The 16728-nt window shown below is 42.6% G+C and overlaps 1 protein-coding gene across 1 annotated transcript in view; it reads right to left on the bottom strand.

Annotated features, from left to right (window-relative positions):
• The window catches only part of LOC126252400 (uncharacterized), a 151562-nt gene that overhangs the window by 100016 nt on the left and 34818 nt on the right, over positions 1-16728 (bottom strand). Inside the window, exon 5 of the mRNA XM_049953290.1 lies at positions 1535-1746. Within this exon, the coding sequence (XP_049809247.1) occupies positions 1535-1746 (212 nt within the window). The remainder of the gene's footprint in view (positions 1-1534; positions 1747-16728) is intronic.

Below are 16728 nucleotides of genomic sequence, written 5' to 3' on the forward strand. Positions count from 1 at the left end.
AGCGCCTAAGACCGCTGGGCTAATACCGCGCGGCGACGTGATGATGATAATGATGATGTTCGATTTGTAGGACGCTAACTGGGCAGTCATCAGCGCCCATACAAAATTTTTGCACAGTCCAATTTTTTTACAGTCCAATCTAGCCATTGTTACGAATGATGATGATGAAATGATGAGGACAACACAAACACGCAGTCCCGGGGCAGAGAACATTCCAACCTGGCCGGGAATCGACCCCGGGACCCCGTGATCCAGAGGCAGCAACTCTAGCACCTAGACCACGAGCTGCGGACCACGGTGTACATCCTAGTTACTACAAATATTGAACAGGTATGTACGGCGCTCAGAGGTGTAATAACAGATGTAGTAATACACTATGAAGCATTTCTTCATTTAAAATAAAACTTAAGGTAAATAACGCAAGGTGCTGCATTGGTTGTTGGTAACTAGCATCCTGAACAATATCATCATTAATAGAGGACATAATTTCTGTGTTAAAGAACGTAATTTCTTGTGATGATCCGCTCTGCGTGACAGCGACATCACAAACTGGTAACAATATTTAACCTCACAGAGTCGAAAGTTTGTGCTAGTTTGAAAGAGAGCCCGCTAAAACACACGGTATTGTAACTGAGATTCATTAAGCAAGGCAACTTTAAGGTACTATCTCACTAGGATTATTACTATTTAGTGAGAATATGTAAATATATATACAGTATGATTACAATAAAAGTTCCAGTTTCAAAACGCTGTATAAAAGGAACTACTGTTCAGGATGACATCAAATTTGAACACAATATCATCGAAAAAGGAGGAGCGCTATGGAAGCAAAACCAAATTAATGAAAATTTTGGTACTAGATTGCACTGTAAGTGACAAAATATGCAACATAAAAGACACAGGGGTCGTTTTTTATGTGTTTTTTGGTCTCAGAATCATTAAAAATGGATTTTCCCATCCGATGTTGTATGACCTTGCCGTGGTGAGTAGGATTACCCAACTAACAGTCCCTCAACTGTTGACTTCGAAACTCGTCCGGTCATGCATTTTGCACGGTACGGTTGGCTTAATGCGTAACTCACACAGTAGCCGTCGTGTTGTGATTCATCTGTCATTTGTAGCCGAACGAACCTATTTATGTTACGACGCCTATAGCGTTACCTAGTGGATAAACTTTGTTTTTTTTTTTTTCATAACGTTTCCCTTTTCTTCAGTAACATTCCGTTCAAATGTGACATTATTCTAAGCAGCGGTTCTCTATTACAGCGTTTTGAACCTGAAACTGTAATTATAATCACCCTGTATATAATTATCTATGCTTTTAGTATGATCATTGCAACATAATTTACCTGTTTTAGTTGGCGCCACAAGAGGATTAAACACACAACAAAATTGTGTGCCCTCGTTTTGACTTACGCGACTCGCGCTATAACCAGAATTCCGCCTCCAAAACTGGAGAATAGTCGAAAGATTGTGAACTATGAACCACCTCTACCTGTCTACGTAGTAACAAGAACGGCATGGCCAGTAATACCTCTATAAGGTTGTGGACGTAGCTGATGTTCTCTATGCCAAACTCGAGTGGACTTTGGAGCAGGTCCTTCTTGGTGTTGATGGTCCTAGGTGGCGGTAGAAGAAGAGAACTGACAATAGCGGCGGAGTAGTGCGTGTCCAGGAGCATAGCGCACACCAGGCTGACCACCAGCAGGATGCGCCAACTGGGCCAATCTGCACTCTGCGAGCTGCCTGCGAACAGAAGTTTCGGAATAGAATACTGTAAATACATCTTAGCAGCTGGTCTACAACATAGTCGATTCCAAATACGATTTCAGGCGATGCTGAGTTTGTTTCAAAAAATGGTTCAAACGGCTCTAAGCACTATGGGACTTAACACCTGAGGTCATCAGTCCCCTAGACTTAGAACTACTTAAACCTAACTAACCTAAGGACATCACACACATCAATGCCTGAGGCAGGATTCGAACCTGCGTCCGTAGCAGCAGTGCGGTTCCGGACTGAAGAGTTTGTTTCATTTAATTATTTTCTGTTCATCTGTAATTTAGAAATTACAATATATTGCGCCTAGACGATTCATAAATTTAATTATTTACGTACGATCGCGAGTACCGCTATTGTGCCATTTTCAAGTAAGGGTTCACTAAATGGTGAGTGAAAGTGTATTCATTCCTCTTAAGAGGACATCGTTGTCGTATCAATAATTTTTATATGCAGGGTGATTTTTTCCACCGTGTACAAGTTCTAGGGATTCATCGATGAGAGGATATGGCACGAAAAAGGTCTAATGAACTTATGTCCGGAAATGCGTGGTTTCGATGCTAGAGTCCATTTATTCAATCATACTTTGTTACAGACACTGCGGTCTGATACGCGCTTTACCGTGCAGCCCCAGTTACAGTATGCATGGTTTCCTCCTAAAGGGCGGTACTGTCCCTCATACGTCATGCCCTAGCGCCGTCTCCTGCCATAGTAATTGGTAATGTTGTGTACGAATTCACTTTTTTTGCTAACTCACCTTGTAGTGGAAGTGATACAGCGTTGTACACATTGAATCCGAACTCGAATCCAGAGCTTGCCGGCGTGGTGTTTACTTAAGAAAAGGAAAATGGCAACGGGCGGCGGGCAGCAAGGTTGTATCAGGAGACCTACCCCACCAACAACAACCACAGCACTCAATATTTGTAACAGAGTTTCGCCGTTTATCTGAGACAGGCCGTTTCAGGAAGCAGGAAATCATGAAGGACGTACCCGAAATGTTCAGATACCAGACTTGAAGGAAAATGTGATTAACACTATGTAAGGTGACCTCCGTGTCAGTACCAGGCAGTTGGCCGGCCAGTGCAGAATAAACCAGTGACCGCGTGGAACATTCTCCTTGACAACTGTTACTACCCTTATCACTTAAAGCGTGTGCAGGGCTTACTAACGACAGACTTTCCACATCGAGAGCAGTTTTGACACTGGTTTCTTCACCTGGCAACAAGATTCCGGGGTTTTTGTCATCCAACCTATTCTTAGATGGGGCCACCTTTACGCGGATTGGTACAGGTTGGCGCAGGGGAACGGGAAATTTTGAACGTTACAGTTGCACTGTAGCGCCGGCAGATGTTCGAAACTTTGCACAATTGATGTAAACGCATTGCCATTTAGTAATCATGGAGAATTGGACTGGTGCGGAACGTGCAGTAGCTGTGAGAGCGTTTTACAAAAATGGTGATAGTGCGACTGCCGCGCAGAGAACATTTCGACAGCATTACCAGCTTGGACGTCATGGACGTGTCCCATCTGCGCATGCGATTACAACGTGGGTGCGTAATTTTGAAGAAACAGGATCTGCCTTGAAAAAGAAACCTCCAGGTGGCATTCCAGCGGTACGTACCCAAGAGAACAGATTAGATTAGATTAGATTAGATTAGATTAATACTAGTTCCATGGATCATGAATACGATATTTCGTAATGATGTGGAACGAGTCGAATTTTCCAATACACGACATAATTAGGTTAATTTAACAACATACTTAAGTTAATATAACAACTTTATTTTATTGTGTTTTTTTGTTTTTCTTTATTTTTTATTTTTATTTTTAAATTTTTTTAAATATTTTTTTGTTTTTTTTCTTAATTTATATCTAAAAATTCCTCTATGGAGTAGAAGGAGTTGTCATTCAGAAATTCTTTTAATTTCTTCTTAAATACTTGTTGGTTATCTGTCAGACTTTTGATACTATTTGGTAAGTGACCAAAGACTTTAGGCCAGTATAATTCACCCCTTTCTGTGCCAAAGTTAGATTTAATCTTGAATAGTGAAGATCATCCTTTCTCCTACTATTGTAGTTATGCACACTGCTATTACTTTTGAATTGGGTTTGGTTGTTAATAACAAATTTCATAAGAGAGTATATATACTGAGAAGCTACTGTGAATATCCCTAGATCCTTAAATAAATGTCTGCAGGATGATCTTGGGTGGACTCCAGCTATTATTCTGATTACACGCTTTTGTGCAATAAATACTTTATTCCTCAGTGATGAATTACCCCAAAATATGATGCCATATGAAAGCAATGAGTGAAAATAGGCGTAGTAAGCTAATTTACTAAGATGTTTATCACCAAAATTTGCAATGACCCTTATTGCATAAGTAGCTGAACTCAAACGTTTCAGCAGATCATCAATGTGTTTCTTCCAATTTAATCTCTCATCAATGGACACACCTAAAAATTTGCAATATTCTACCTTAGCTATATGCTTCTGATTAAGGTCTATATTTATTAATGGCATCATACCATTCACTGTACGGAACTGTATGTACTGTGTCTTATCAAAATTCAGTGAGAGTCCGTTTACAAGGAACCACTTAGTAATTTTCTGAAAGCCAGTATTGACAATTTCATCAGTTAATTCTTGTTTGTCAGGTGTGATTACTATACTTGTATCATCAGCAAAGAGAACTAACTTTGCCTCTTCATGAATATAGAATAGCAAGTCATTAATATATAATAAGAACAACAAAGCACCCAAGACTGACCCTTGTGGAACCCCATTCTTGATAGTTCCCCAGTTTGAGGAATGTGCTGATCTTTGCATGTTACGAGAACTACTTATTTCTACTTTCTGCACTCTTCCAGTTAGGTACGAATTAAACCATTTGTGCACTGTCCCACTCATGCCACAATACTTGAGCTTGTCTAGCAGAATTTCATGATTTACACAATCAAAAGCCTTTGAGAGATCACAAAAAATCCCAATGGGTGGTGTTCGGTTATTCAGATCATTCAAAATTTGACTGGTGAAAGCATATATGGCATTTTCTGTTGAAAAACCTTTCTGGAAACCAAACTGACATTTTGTTAGTACTTCATTTTTACAGATATGTGAAGCTACTCTTGAATACATTACTTTCTCAAAAATATTGGATAAAGCTGTTAGAAGGGAGATTGGACGGTAATTGTTGACATCAGATCTATCCCCCTTTTTATGCAAAGGTATAACAATAGCATATTTCAGTTTATCAGGGAAAATGCCCTGTTCCAGAGAGCTATTACACAGGTGGCTGAGAATCTTACTTATCTGTTGAGAACAAGCTTTTAGTATTTTGCTGGAAATACCATCAATTCCATGTGAGTTTTTGCTTTTAAGCAAGTTTATTATTTTCCTAATTTCAGAGGGAGAAGTGGGTGAGATTTCAATTGTATCAAATTGCATAGGTATGGCCTCTTCCATTAACAGCCTAGCATCTTCTAATGAACACCTGGATCCTACTATATCCACAACATTTAGAAAATGATTATTAAAAATATTTTCAACTTCTGACTTTTTGTTCGTAAAGTTTTCATTCAATTTGATGGTAATACTGTCTTCCTCTGCTCTTGGTTGACCTGTTTCTCTTTTAATAATATTCCAAATTGTTTTAATTTTATTATCAGAGTTGCTGATTTCAGACATGATACACATACTCCTGGATTTTTTAATAACTTTTCTTAATATAACACAGTAGTTTTTATAATTTTTGATAGTTTCTGGGTCACTACTCTTTCTTGCTGTCAGATACATTTCCCTTTTCCGGTTACAAGATATTTTTATACCCTTAGTAAGCCATGGTTTGTTACAAGGTTTCTTACGAGTATATTTAACTATTTTCTTGGGGAAGCAGTTTTCAAATGCATTTACAAAAATGTCATGAAATAAATTATATTTTAAATTGGCATCAGGTTCACGGTACACCTCATCCCAGTCTAACTGCTGTAGGCTTTCCCTGAAATTTGCAATTGTTAAATCGTTGACTGAACGTACTACTTTGGAGGACTGTTTAGTATTGCTGAATGGAGCTATGTCATATATTGTAACTAGCTGTGCACCATGATCAGAAAGACCATTCTCAACAGGCTGAGCATTTATCTGGTTAAACTTATCTTGGTATATAAAGAAGTTATCTATCAGTGAGCTGCTATCCTTTACCACCCGAGTAGGAAAATCAATAACGGGTGTCAAATTGAAAGAACCGAGTAATACTTCAAGGTCATTTTTCCTATTACCCTCTTTCAGAGAATCTACATTGAAGTCCCCACAAATAATAATTTGCTTCCCCCTGTCTGACAGATAGCACAACAAGGAGTCCAAATTTTTCAGAAATAGATGAAAATTTCCTGATGGGGACCTATATACAGTTACAATTATAAATGTGCCTTTATTTAATTTAAGCTCACAGGCACATGCTTCTATATGTTTCTCTACACAAAACTTTTTTGTTTCTATACTTTTTGCACAATGATAACTTTTGACATATATGGCAACTCCTCCTTTCTCCATATTTTCTCTCATTACATGTGCAGAGAGCTTATATCCACTTACATTTACCCTATCCATATCAGTAACAATGTGATGCTCAGACAGGCATAGTATATCTATTTCATTCTCAGCTTCTAAATCTTCTAAACAAACCAGAAGCTCATCTACTTTATTCTTTAAAGTCCCAATATTTTGATGAAATATACTTACATTATTTTTAATTATACTTTTATGAGAACCTTTCCTTATTCTAACATTTGCAGTACTCTCCTGTCTGAGTTTCTCATTGTGCTTAGGCCTAGTTCCTATACCAGTGGTCACACGGTGTTCAGAGAGGCAGATTATGTCAACTGGGTTGGGTGACTTTAATTCATCAATGCAATTACCTAGGACTGAGATACAACTTGGTGGAGATAAAATTTCTGGTGATTGGTGAAAATTTATAATTGATAGCTGTGATTGGTGATCCAATGTGCTAGAATTGTGCTGTTTAATTTCTTTCCTAAACTGAAGATTTGTTTCAATCCTGACCTCTCGTAGAACTTGACATCTTTCTGTCTTACCTATGCTAAAAAAGGTGCTGCTCCAACACCTGTAACCACTGGTATTTTACCATTCATGGCAGTGCCTTCCCCCCTTAAATTTCCTGCTATTACCCCAGCCAGTTTCCCCTTCCCTTTCCTGTTGAGATGTAGGCCGTGCCTGGTATAGTCCCACCTACTGAGATAATCAACAGGAACCACACCAATATGAGCCCCCGCACCCGACCCAAGCAGCCATTCCAACTCCAAATTAACTCTCCCAACAGAAGAGTTCAAATGAGGCCGGTCATGGCGTCTCAGGACAGATACAAATTCAACATTGGTGTGTCTCGATGCCGACGCAATCTTTACCAGGTCACACTCTATACTGTACCCAGGATCTCTGTCGATGCTGTTCCCTGGCCCTCCCACAATAACCACGGTGTCTTCCCTGGTAAATCCTTTACAGAGTGAACCTAAATCCTCTGTCACCTGTTCCAGACTAGCACTTGGTTTGAAAAAATTTGTGACCTGGTATTCTGGTCCTAATTCCTCCTGCAGAAGTTGGCCTACACCTCTGGCATGAGAACTGCCTAACAACAAAACTTTCTTCCTTTTCGATGACTTTCCTACATTCTTTTACAATTTCCAATTGAAAGTTTGTTGTGTCCTGTCTACACCTACCTCTGCTTGAGGCTCATCAGTTTCTAACTGAAGCAACAGGTCAAACTTATTTTTGACATTCACCACAAAACTGTCAGACTTAGTTCTAGGCCTGTTCCTTCTGCTACCTGTTGCCACTTCCCACCTCTCTTTGCCCTTCTCCCTCCTTAACCTGTCCAGGTCTTCCCTAGCCTGATCTAGCTCAGCCTGAAGGGCAGCAATTTTCCCCTCCTGTTCCACTATCTTCCTATCTCTGCTGCAAATCCTACATAACCACTGATGAGCCTGATCCACTTTCCCAACACCCACGCCACTGCAATCCCCCCAGTGAAAAAAACTACTACATCCATCACACCAAACCCCGGAACTAACAATTCTACGGCAAGTCAGGCACTTCTCACTCATGGCAAAAATAATACTTTAGCTAGAATAAATCAATAAAATTACCGAAAATCAAAAAAGACGTTACAAGAATTAAGCCTATTCACAAATGTATATAAGCAAGTTTCTGATTTAAAATTCCGCTGTTTTTCTGAGATCTGTATTAAAACAATGAAGGTATACGCTATTTATTATATATTTCACTCGATTGAATGAAAAAAGGACAATTAAACGAGGTACTTTAACTTTGATTCTCCAAAAACGTTACGAGAATTAGGCCTATAAACAAATGTATATAGGCAAGTTTCTGATATAAAGTTACGCTGTTTTTCTGAAATCTGTATTAAAACAATGAAGTTACACGCTATTTACGGTAGTTTACTTATTTGTTATCGAGAAACTAGTTTAATTACCGTGAAACAATAAACAAACACGTTTACAAAATTCAAGCCTAAGCGCGACTTCGCGAGGTTACGATCTTTTCGTGTTTTCTGAAAAAATACGCAAAGAAAAGTCAAACCTTTAATGGCAAGACTAAACGATACACTAATGCACGTATTTAATTTGTTGTCGGCGTTAAACTAAATTATATTCCTGTCTAAGTCATCTTTCTGGAAATAGTTTCTGGCGTCACTTACTCGGCGGCCATCTTGGAACTCCGAAGCTGCTAGAGCTGCAATCGAGAGAAGTCCTCGCCGCTCCGTTCGACAGCATGCATCTTCGCTAGCGATTAAGTGACGAAGCTTACAAAGAATACTGCACGAATTAGACTTCCATCCCTATAAGCTGCAGATTGTGCAACACTTACATGAACGAGACCCAGTGTCACGTATGGAGTTTAGTAGCCAGATATTGGCTAAAATCAACCAGGACGCGAATTTTCTTGGTAACTTATGGATATCAGGCGAAGCCCGTTTCCATCTGAACGGATTCGTGAACAAACAGAATTTTCGTTATTGGGCACAGGACAATCCTTGTGAGTTTCACCAGCGACCACTACATAGCGCCAAGGTCACAATATGGTGTGCAGTATCATGTCATGGTGTTATCGGCCCTTATTTTTTTGAACGTGAGGATGGTAGTGCAGTGACAGTAACATCCGCTCGATATGTTGAAATGATTCAAACATTCTTTACACCGAGACTTTACGAGCTTAATCTTAACCTCGAAAACATGTGGTTTCAGCATGACGGAGCCATGTCACACACTGCTCGACAATCGATGGCAGCAGTTCGTCAATTGTTTGGAAGACGCATTATTTCACGTAACGGTGACATTGCATGGCCTGCGATATCCCCTGATCTTAGTGTGTGCGACTTCTTCCTGTGGGGATATCTTAAAGGCAAGGTGTACCGTACACGTCCTGCAACAATCCATGAACTGAAGGAGAACATTGAAAACGCAATCACTGCCATTCCCCAAGATTTGCTACACCGCGCATTCCACAGTTTTCATAACCGGCTGTTAGAGTGTGAACGCCGAATGGGAGCACATCTTTCCGATGTCATCTTTAAAAAGTAAAGAGACACTTTTGGACATTTTGATTGTAAAGACATACTGAATAATGGCATACTGAATATATTCACTTTCGTTAATAAATTACTAGTTTTATGAATTTATTCATGGAAATGACGTTATTTCGAAATTTCCCGTTTCCCTGCGCCATCCTGTGTCTCCACCTTTCACAACAGTCACCTGTGGGACAGTGCGCAGAACCACCATGGTATGGCACAGCGAATCATCAGCATCGGTGCATCTGGAATGTGTGGGCTGGGATACTTTGGACCATATTTTGGGACGAGTCTTCCTTCTACGTTGCCTAGCAGACCGGAACTATCGGCGTTTCTTGCGCCTGACTTTGCCTCCCCTGCTGGAAGAAGCGCCATTGATGATTCTAAGAGTTATGTGGCTGCTACATGATGGTGCTCTAGCTCATTTCGCTGCTAACGTCCAGACGCATCTCAATTGTGTCTTCCCCGATCGATGGATCGGACGAGGTGGTCCAGTTGCATGGCTTGTTCGTTCGCCGGATCTCAACCCAAGCGATTTCTGTCTGTCATCCCAAAATCATCGTGTACGCAGAGCCCATTCCAGTGCGGAGGAAGTGGAGCAGCGTATTCATGCTGCCTTTGACACTGTTCGTATGCAGCCTGGGCGATGTGAACGTGTGAGGCAGAACATACAACGGCGCGTACGCGCATGCGTTGAGGCACATGGAAACGGTATGCAGCGAACTTTTGGAACAGTACGAGAATGGTGGAGATGAATTTCTTGGAAGAATTGTGACAGGTGATGAAACATGGCTCCATCAGTTTTCACCAGAGACAAAGGAGCGATCAGTGGAGTGGCATCATGCAAATTCACCCAAGAAGGACTCTTGCTTGTGGACATCATGCCAAGTGGAACCACCATAAATTCTGATGCGTATGTGACGACACTGAAGAAACTTCAAGCTCGACTGAGTCGTGTTCGACCACATCGGCAAAAGCAGGATGTTTTGCTGTTGCACGACAATGCACGGCCACTTGTCAGCCAAGAAACCATGTAAGCGATCACAAAACTCGGATGGACAACACTGAAACACCCGCCTTACAGACCTGACCTGGCTCCATGTGACTATCATCTCTTTGGGAAACTGAAAGACTCTCTTCGTAGAACAAGGTTTGAAGATGATGACTCACTTGTGCACGCTGCCAAACAGTGGCTCCAACAGGTTGCTCCAGAATTTTACCGTACGGGTATACAGGCGCTGGTTCCAAGATGGCGTAAGGCAGTTGAGAGGGATGGAAATTATGTCGAGAAATGAAAATATTGTTCCTAAAGGATGTGTCTACACACTGTAAAACTTTCAAACATGTAGAATAAAAGATGGTTTTAAAAAAAGTAGTGTGCATTTCTTTTGGAGTGGCCCTCGTATATTTGCAGCAGACTGGTCGATACGATGTCGCTTTGGTGTCATTAACTGAACGACTTGTCACAAACTTTTCGATAAAATGTCGACTTGTCGTTCAATAGGGTTGCCTTTCGCTGACCGAAAAATTTTACGTAAATGTCTCTAATGTCTCTGTGTTTCTAAAGAACTTTCCTCGTATATATATGTTCTGACCTTGACAACACGTTGTTCGAGAGTAAAGCGATTCATTTTCGGTAACTGCAGTGCCTCTAATTGATAACCCAGAAATAACAAGCGTTACTAACAGATCAGAACAAAGATACACGAAACTAGAATGTGCATTCTCATTAAGACGAGCTGTACAAATCTGGAGAGGCATGTCACATCCCGCAATCGACCAAACACGAATATTGCTATGGAAGAGAGCTACATCTGGTTCCCCTTCCCCGTTTATGGATTCTACATGAATTGAATCGTAACATTTGGACAAAGTTTGCTAGCGGATATTGTTGTTGTTAACAAAAACACTAGAGCCAACAGTCTTCTGTGGAGCAAGTAAAGCGAACACGTCTAGTAAAGCTAGTTTCAGGTGAGACTGCAACAACACACACGGTGGCTCATCTGACCTACACCGAGGACTTTATAAGTGAAGGCGAGGCACTAGATCATGTGACATGGTTTCGATACTAAGTCTACATCTACATCTACATACATACTCCGCAATCCACCATACGGTGCGTGGCGGAGGGTACCTCGTACCACAACTAGCATCTTCTCTCCCTGTTCCACTCCCAAACAGAACGAGGGAAAAATTACTGCCTATATGCCTCTGTACGAGCCCTAATCTCTCTTATCTTATCTTTGTGGTCTTTCCGCGAAATATAAGTTGGCGGCAGTAAAATTGTACTGTAGTCAGCCTCAAATACTGGTTCTCTAAATTTCCTCAGTAGCGAATCACGAAAAGAACGCCTCCTTTCCTTCAGAGACTCCCACCCGAGTTCATGAAACATTTCCGTAACACTCGCGTGATGATCAAACCTACCAGTAACAAATCTAGCAGCCCGCCTCTGAATTGCTTCTATGTCCTCCCTCAATCCGACCTGATAGGGATCCCAAACGCTCGAGCAGTATTCAAGAATAGGTTCAAATGGTTCAAATGGCTCTGAGCACTATGGGACTCAACTTCTGAGGTCATTAGTCCCCTAGAACTTAGAACTAGTTAAACCTAACTAACCTAAGGACATCACAAACATCCATGCCCGAGGCAGGATTCGAACCTGCGACCGTAGCGGTCTTGCGGTTCCAGACTGCAGCGCCTTTAACCGCACGGCCACTTCGGCCGGCCAAGAATAGGTCGTATTAGGGTTTTATAAAAGGTCTCCTTTACAGATGAACCACATCTTCCCAAAATTCTACCAATGAACTGAAGACGACTATCCGCCTTCTCCACAACTGCCATTACATGCTTGTCCCACTTCATATCGCTCTGCAATGTTACGCCAAAAAATTTAATCGACGTGACTGTGTCGAGCGCTACACTACTAACGCTCAAACATTACGGGATTCTTTCTCCCATTCATCTGCATTAATTTAGATTTATCTATATTTAGAGTTAGCTGCCATTCTTTACATCAATCACAAATCCTGTCCAAGTCATCTTGTATCCTCCTACAGTCACTCAACGACGACACCTTCCCGTACATCACAGCATCATCAGCAAACAGCCGCATATTGCTATCCACCCTATCCAAAAGATCATTTATGTAGACAGAAAACAACAGCGGACCTACCACATTCCCCTGGGGCACTCCAGGTGATACCCTCACCTCCGATGAACACTCACCATCGAGGGCAACGTACTGGGTTCTATTACTTAAGAAGCCTTCGAGCCACTCCCACATTTGGGAACCAATCCCATAAAAATGGTTCAAATGGCTCTGAGCACTATGGGACTTAACTTCTGAGGTCATCAGTCCCCTAGAACTTAGAACTACTTAAACCTAACTAGTCTAAGGACATCACACACATCCATGCCCGAGGCAGGATTCGAACCTGCGACCGTAGCGGTCGCGCGGTTCCAGACTGTAGCGCCTAGAACCGCTCGGCCACTCCGGCCGGCGAACCAATCCCATATGCTCGTACCTTAGTTAGGAGTCTGCAGTGGGGCACCGAGTCAAACGCTTTCCGGAAGTCAAGGAATATGGCATCCGTATGATACCCTTCATCCATGGTTCGCAAGATATCATGTGAAAAAAGGGCGAGTTACGTTTCGCAGGAGCGATGCTTTCTAAAGCCGTGCTGATGCATGGACAGCAACTTCTCTGTCTCAAGGAAATTCATTATATTCGAACTGAGAATATGTTCGAGAATCCTGCAACAAACCGATGTTAAGGATATTGGTCTGTAATTTTGAGGATCCGTCCTTCTACCCTTCTTATATACAGGCGTCACCTGCGCTTTTTTCCAGTCACTCGGGACTTTACGTTGGGCAAGAGATTCACGATAAATGCAAGCTAAGTAAGGAGCCAATGCAGTGGAGTACTCTCTGTAAAACCGAATTGGAATCCCATCGGGACCTGGTGATTTATTTATTTTCAACCCACTCAGCTGCTTCACAACCCCAGGGATGTCTATCACTATGTCCTCCATACGGCAATCTGTACGAGACTCAAACGGCGGTATGTTTGTACGATCCTCCTGCGTGAAAGACTTCTCAAATGCTAAATTTAAAATTTCAGCTTTCGTTTTGCTGTCTTCCGTTGCCAGGCCAGACTGATCAGTGAGTGACTGGATGGAAGCCTTCGACCCGCTTACCGATTTTACGTAAGACCAGAATTTCCTTTGGTTTTCAGCAAGATCTTTTGCTAAGGTATGACAGTGGTAGTGGTTGTAGGCTTCGCGCATCGTTCTTTATACAGCAGCACGAATCTCTACTAACTTTTGCCTGTCCTCATTCTCCCGATCTTTCGTGTACCGCGAGTGCAACTGTCTTTGCTTCCTGAGCATTCCCCGAATTGCGCTGTTAAACCACGGTGGGTCTTTTCCGTCCGTAACAAACTTTTTCGGCACATACTTCTCCAATGCGTGATTTACAATGTATTAAAATTTGGCTGTCGATTTAGCTGCTCAAGACAGTTTTCGGATAATGTGTTCAAAAGTAATTCACACGACGGCTTGTCTGTACCACCTGTAATGAATCCATAGACATCCCAGTCTATACTAGGTAGGTTGAAGTCGCCTCCGACTAATATAGCACGATTCGGGTACTTCTGCGATACAGAGTGTAGACTCCCTTTGACTGATTCTGGAACTGTCACAGTGGAACCTGGTGGCCGGTAATAACACCCAACAATTAACTTTATTTCTCCTAGCCATATTAAACATGTCCAGATGACTTCACAATCACACTCTACTTCGACCTCAGTAGACACAATACTTTTATCAACCGCAATGAAGACATCACCTCCTACGGTGACTAATCTGTCTTTCCGATACACGTTCCAACCCTCACTAAATATTTCAGAACCTCCTATCTCAGGGTTCAGCCAGGTCTCAGTCCCGAGAACAATTTGCGCGCCACGCGCTTCCTGGAGGGCAGTAAATTCAGGAACTTTATTCCGAACACTCTGAAAATTTACTGCTAATATCTTGATAGCTGAAGTGTCTTTACACTGAGCGCGACCTGATTTCCCTACCTGCACGTCGACTGGTGAGTGTTCATCAGGAAACCTCGCATTACTGCCTAGCCCAAAAAAAAGCCATGTGCACGCCACAAGTACTCTGCTACCCGAGTAGCCGCTTCATTTGTGTAGTGCACCCCTGACCTATCTAGAGGCGTCATACAATTCCCCACCCAATAGCGCAAGACTAGAAATCTGCAGCCAAGACCGTCACAGAGTCGACGAAACCTCTGGTTGAGACCCTCCACTCGGCTCCAAACCAATGGACCCCGATCCACTCTGGGAACGATGCTGCAAATAGAGAGCTCTGCTTGCACCCCGCGTGCGAGGCCAGTGGTCTTCACCAAATCCGCCAGCCGCCTGTACGAACTGAGGATCGCCTCAGAACCCAAGCGACAGGCATCATTGGTGCCGACGTGAGCAACTACTTGCAGACGTCTGCACCACGTACGCTCGATAGCCGCAGGAAAGGCCGCCTCCACATCTTGGATGAGGCCCCCCGGCAGACAAACCGAGTGCACGTTGGAATTCTTTCCAGCCCTGTACACTATTTCCCTATGGGGCTCCATCACCCGCCAAACGTTGTAGCTCCCAATAACCAGCAAGCCTTTGCCGCCGTGTGCCTGCTCGGGCACTGATGAAGGAGCGGCCACCTGCCCACTGACAGGACGAACGAGCGAGGCCAGCCGGCCAGCCTCCACATTGACCCTCCGCCTCGAGCGACGCGAACGCGCTGCAGTCCGCCACTCATCCTGAGGTGAAGGCGGCCCCAACGCGCCGGGTACACTAGAAGGTGCCTCGGCGGCTGAGTCAGCGGACGCAGCAAGCGACACCTGGGGTGTCTCAAGCGACGTGCCAGACCCTCCGCCGTCGCTGCACCTCGATGCAGCAGCCTGAAGGCGGCTGACCGTGGCCAACAGCACGCTCAGCTGCTCGCGAACTGCGGCCAGTTCCTCCTGCGCCCGCACACAGCACGCACACATCCTATCCATCCTACAGCTAATATCTGGACGTATAGAGTTGCGACAGATAAAACGGCAACATGCGACTGCACAGTTGCATCACCAGCGCTAGATTGAGCTGCGATATATGAACAACTACTTACGAACTAAGCAATCAAATGACTACGACAACGCCACTACACAGATATTACAATGCGATCCTACCCCTGTCTTAGTACAAATGACAACCGCCTACGCGGTGTTACACTCTACCGTTATTAAAATTGGATACTACCCCTTTCTATTTCGAAAATACGCAAAGATCGGAAAAATTTCACCACACAAACACACAAAGTAATTTGAATTAAACCTGCGGAACTAATACGAAAAACTGAATACACGACTAGTTTCTGCTACTGCTGCTCGCACACGTCACTCTGCAAGCACGGATGAAACTGCACTGGCCTCTGTCTGTTGCTAACTGACTCTACGAAATAAACAGAAAGCACTGGCTGTCCAAAACAAACAACGGACTAACGACTCCGCGAATTTATACTTTACAGCTATCAATAAGCAATATTACTCCTCTCAAATACGAGAATACGCAAGGATTTTATGTAATGAAATATGCAAGCGCACAAACACTCGGTAAGAAATTAAGAATCAAACTACAAAACAAATATGAAAGCTAAATATGCGACTCGCTACTGCACTACCGCTGCACTCAGTCCTTTCTTCCACGAGTGCTAGTCCCAGAAGCTATGTGGAGAACTTCCGTGAAATGTGGAAGGTGGGAAATGCAATAGTGGGTGACAAAAATGTTATAGGAAGATGCTGTCAACGGTGCAAGCGCTCTTGTAATTTCCAAGATACTGATTATGTTAGTGACTTGATTTAAGAATGCAAAATTTTCGAACATACATTTTCATTGCCAGTCGGTGTTAAGAACTGAATTCGAATGTCGTGTTTGGGAACAATGCCCAAGTTATTCTACTTTCAAATGCATCGTCCTTTGAGCCAGGTGAAAAATGAGGTATCTTACTGACGTATTTTGTTTCCCTATTCTTTCTGGTATTAACTTAAGTAAATAATTCCTGTCCATTATGAACATTTAGAACACTGCCAGTATTGAATTTTAAGATAATTTATAATGAATTAGCTGTAACCAGTTGCTTTTATTGGCATTTATTGTTCCATGATGACATTTCAAGATGTCTGGCATCTGATCTCCAGAGTTTTATATTCCCCCCCCCCCCCCCCCAAGGGGTGGCGGGCTGGCAGCAGCGTAATATGCTGCTCTACAGCCTACAGAAAAGTTAAAAAACTTAATGAGAAGATAAACA

This window comes from Schistocerca nitens, chromosome 4 (assembly GCF_023898315.1).
Source record: "Schistocerca nitens isolate TAMUIC-IGC-003100 chromosome 4, iqSchNite1.1, whole genome shotgun sequence".
Lineage (NCBI taxonomy): Eukaryota > Metazoa > Arthropoda > Insecta > Orthoptera > Acrididae > Schistocerca > Schistocerca nitens.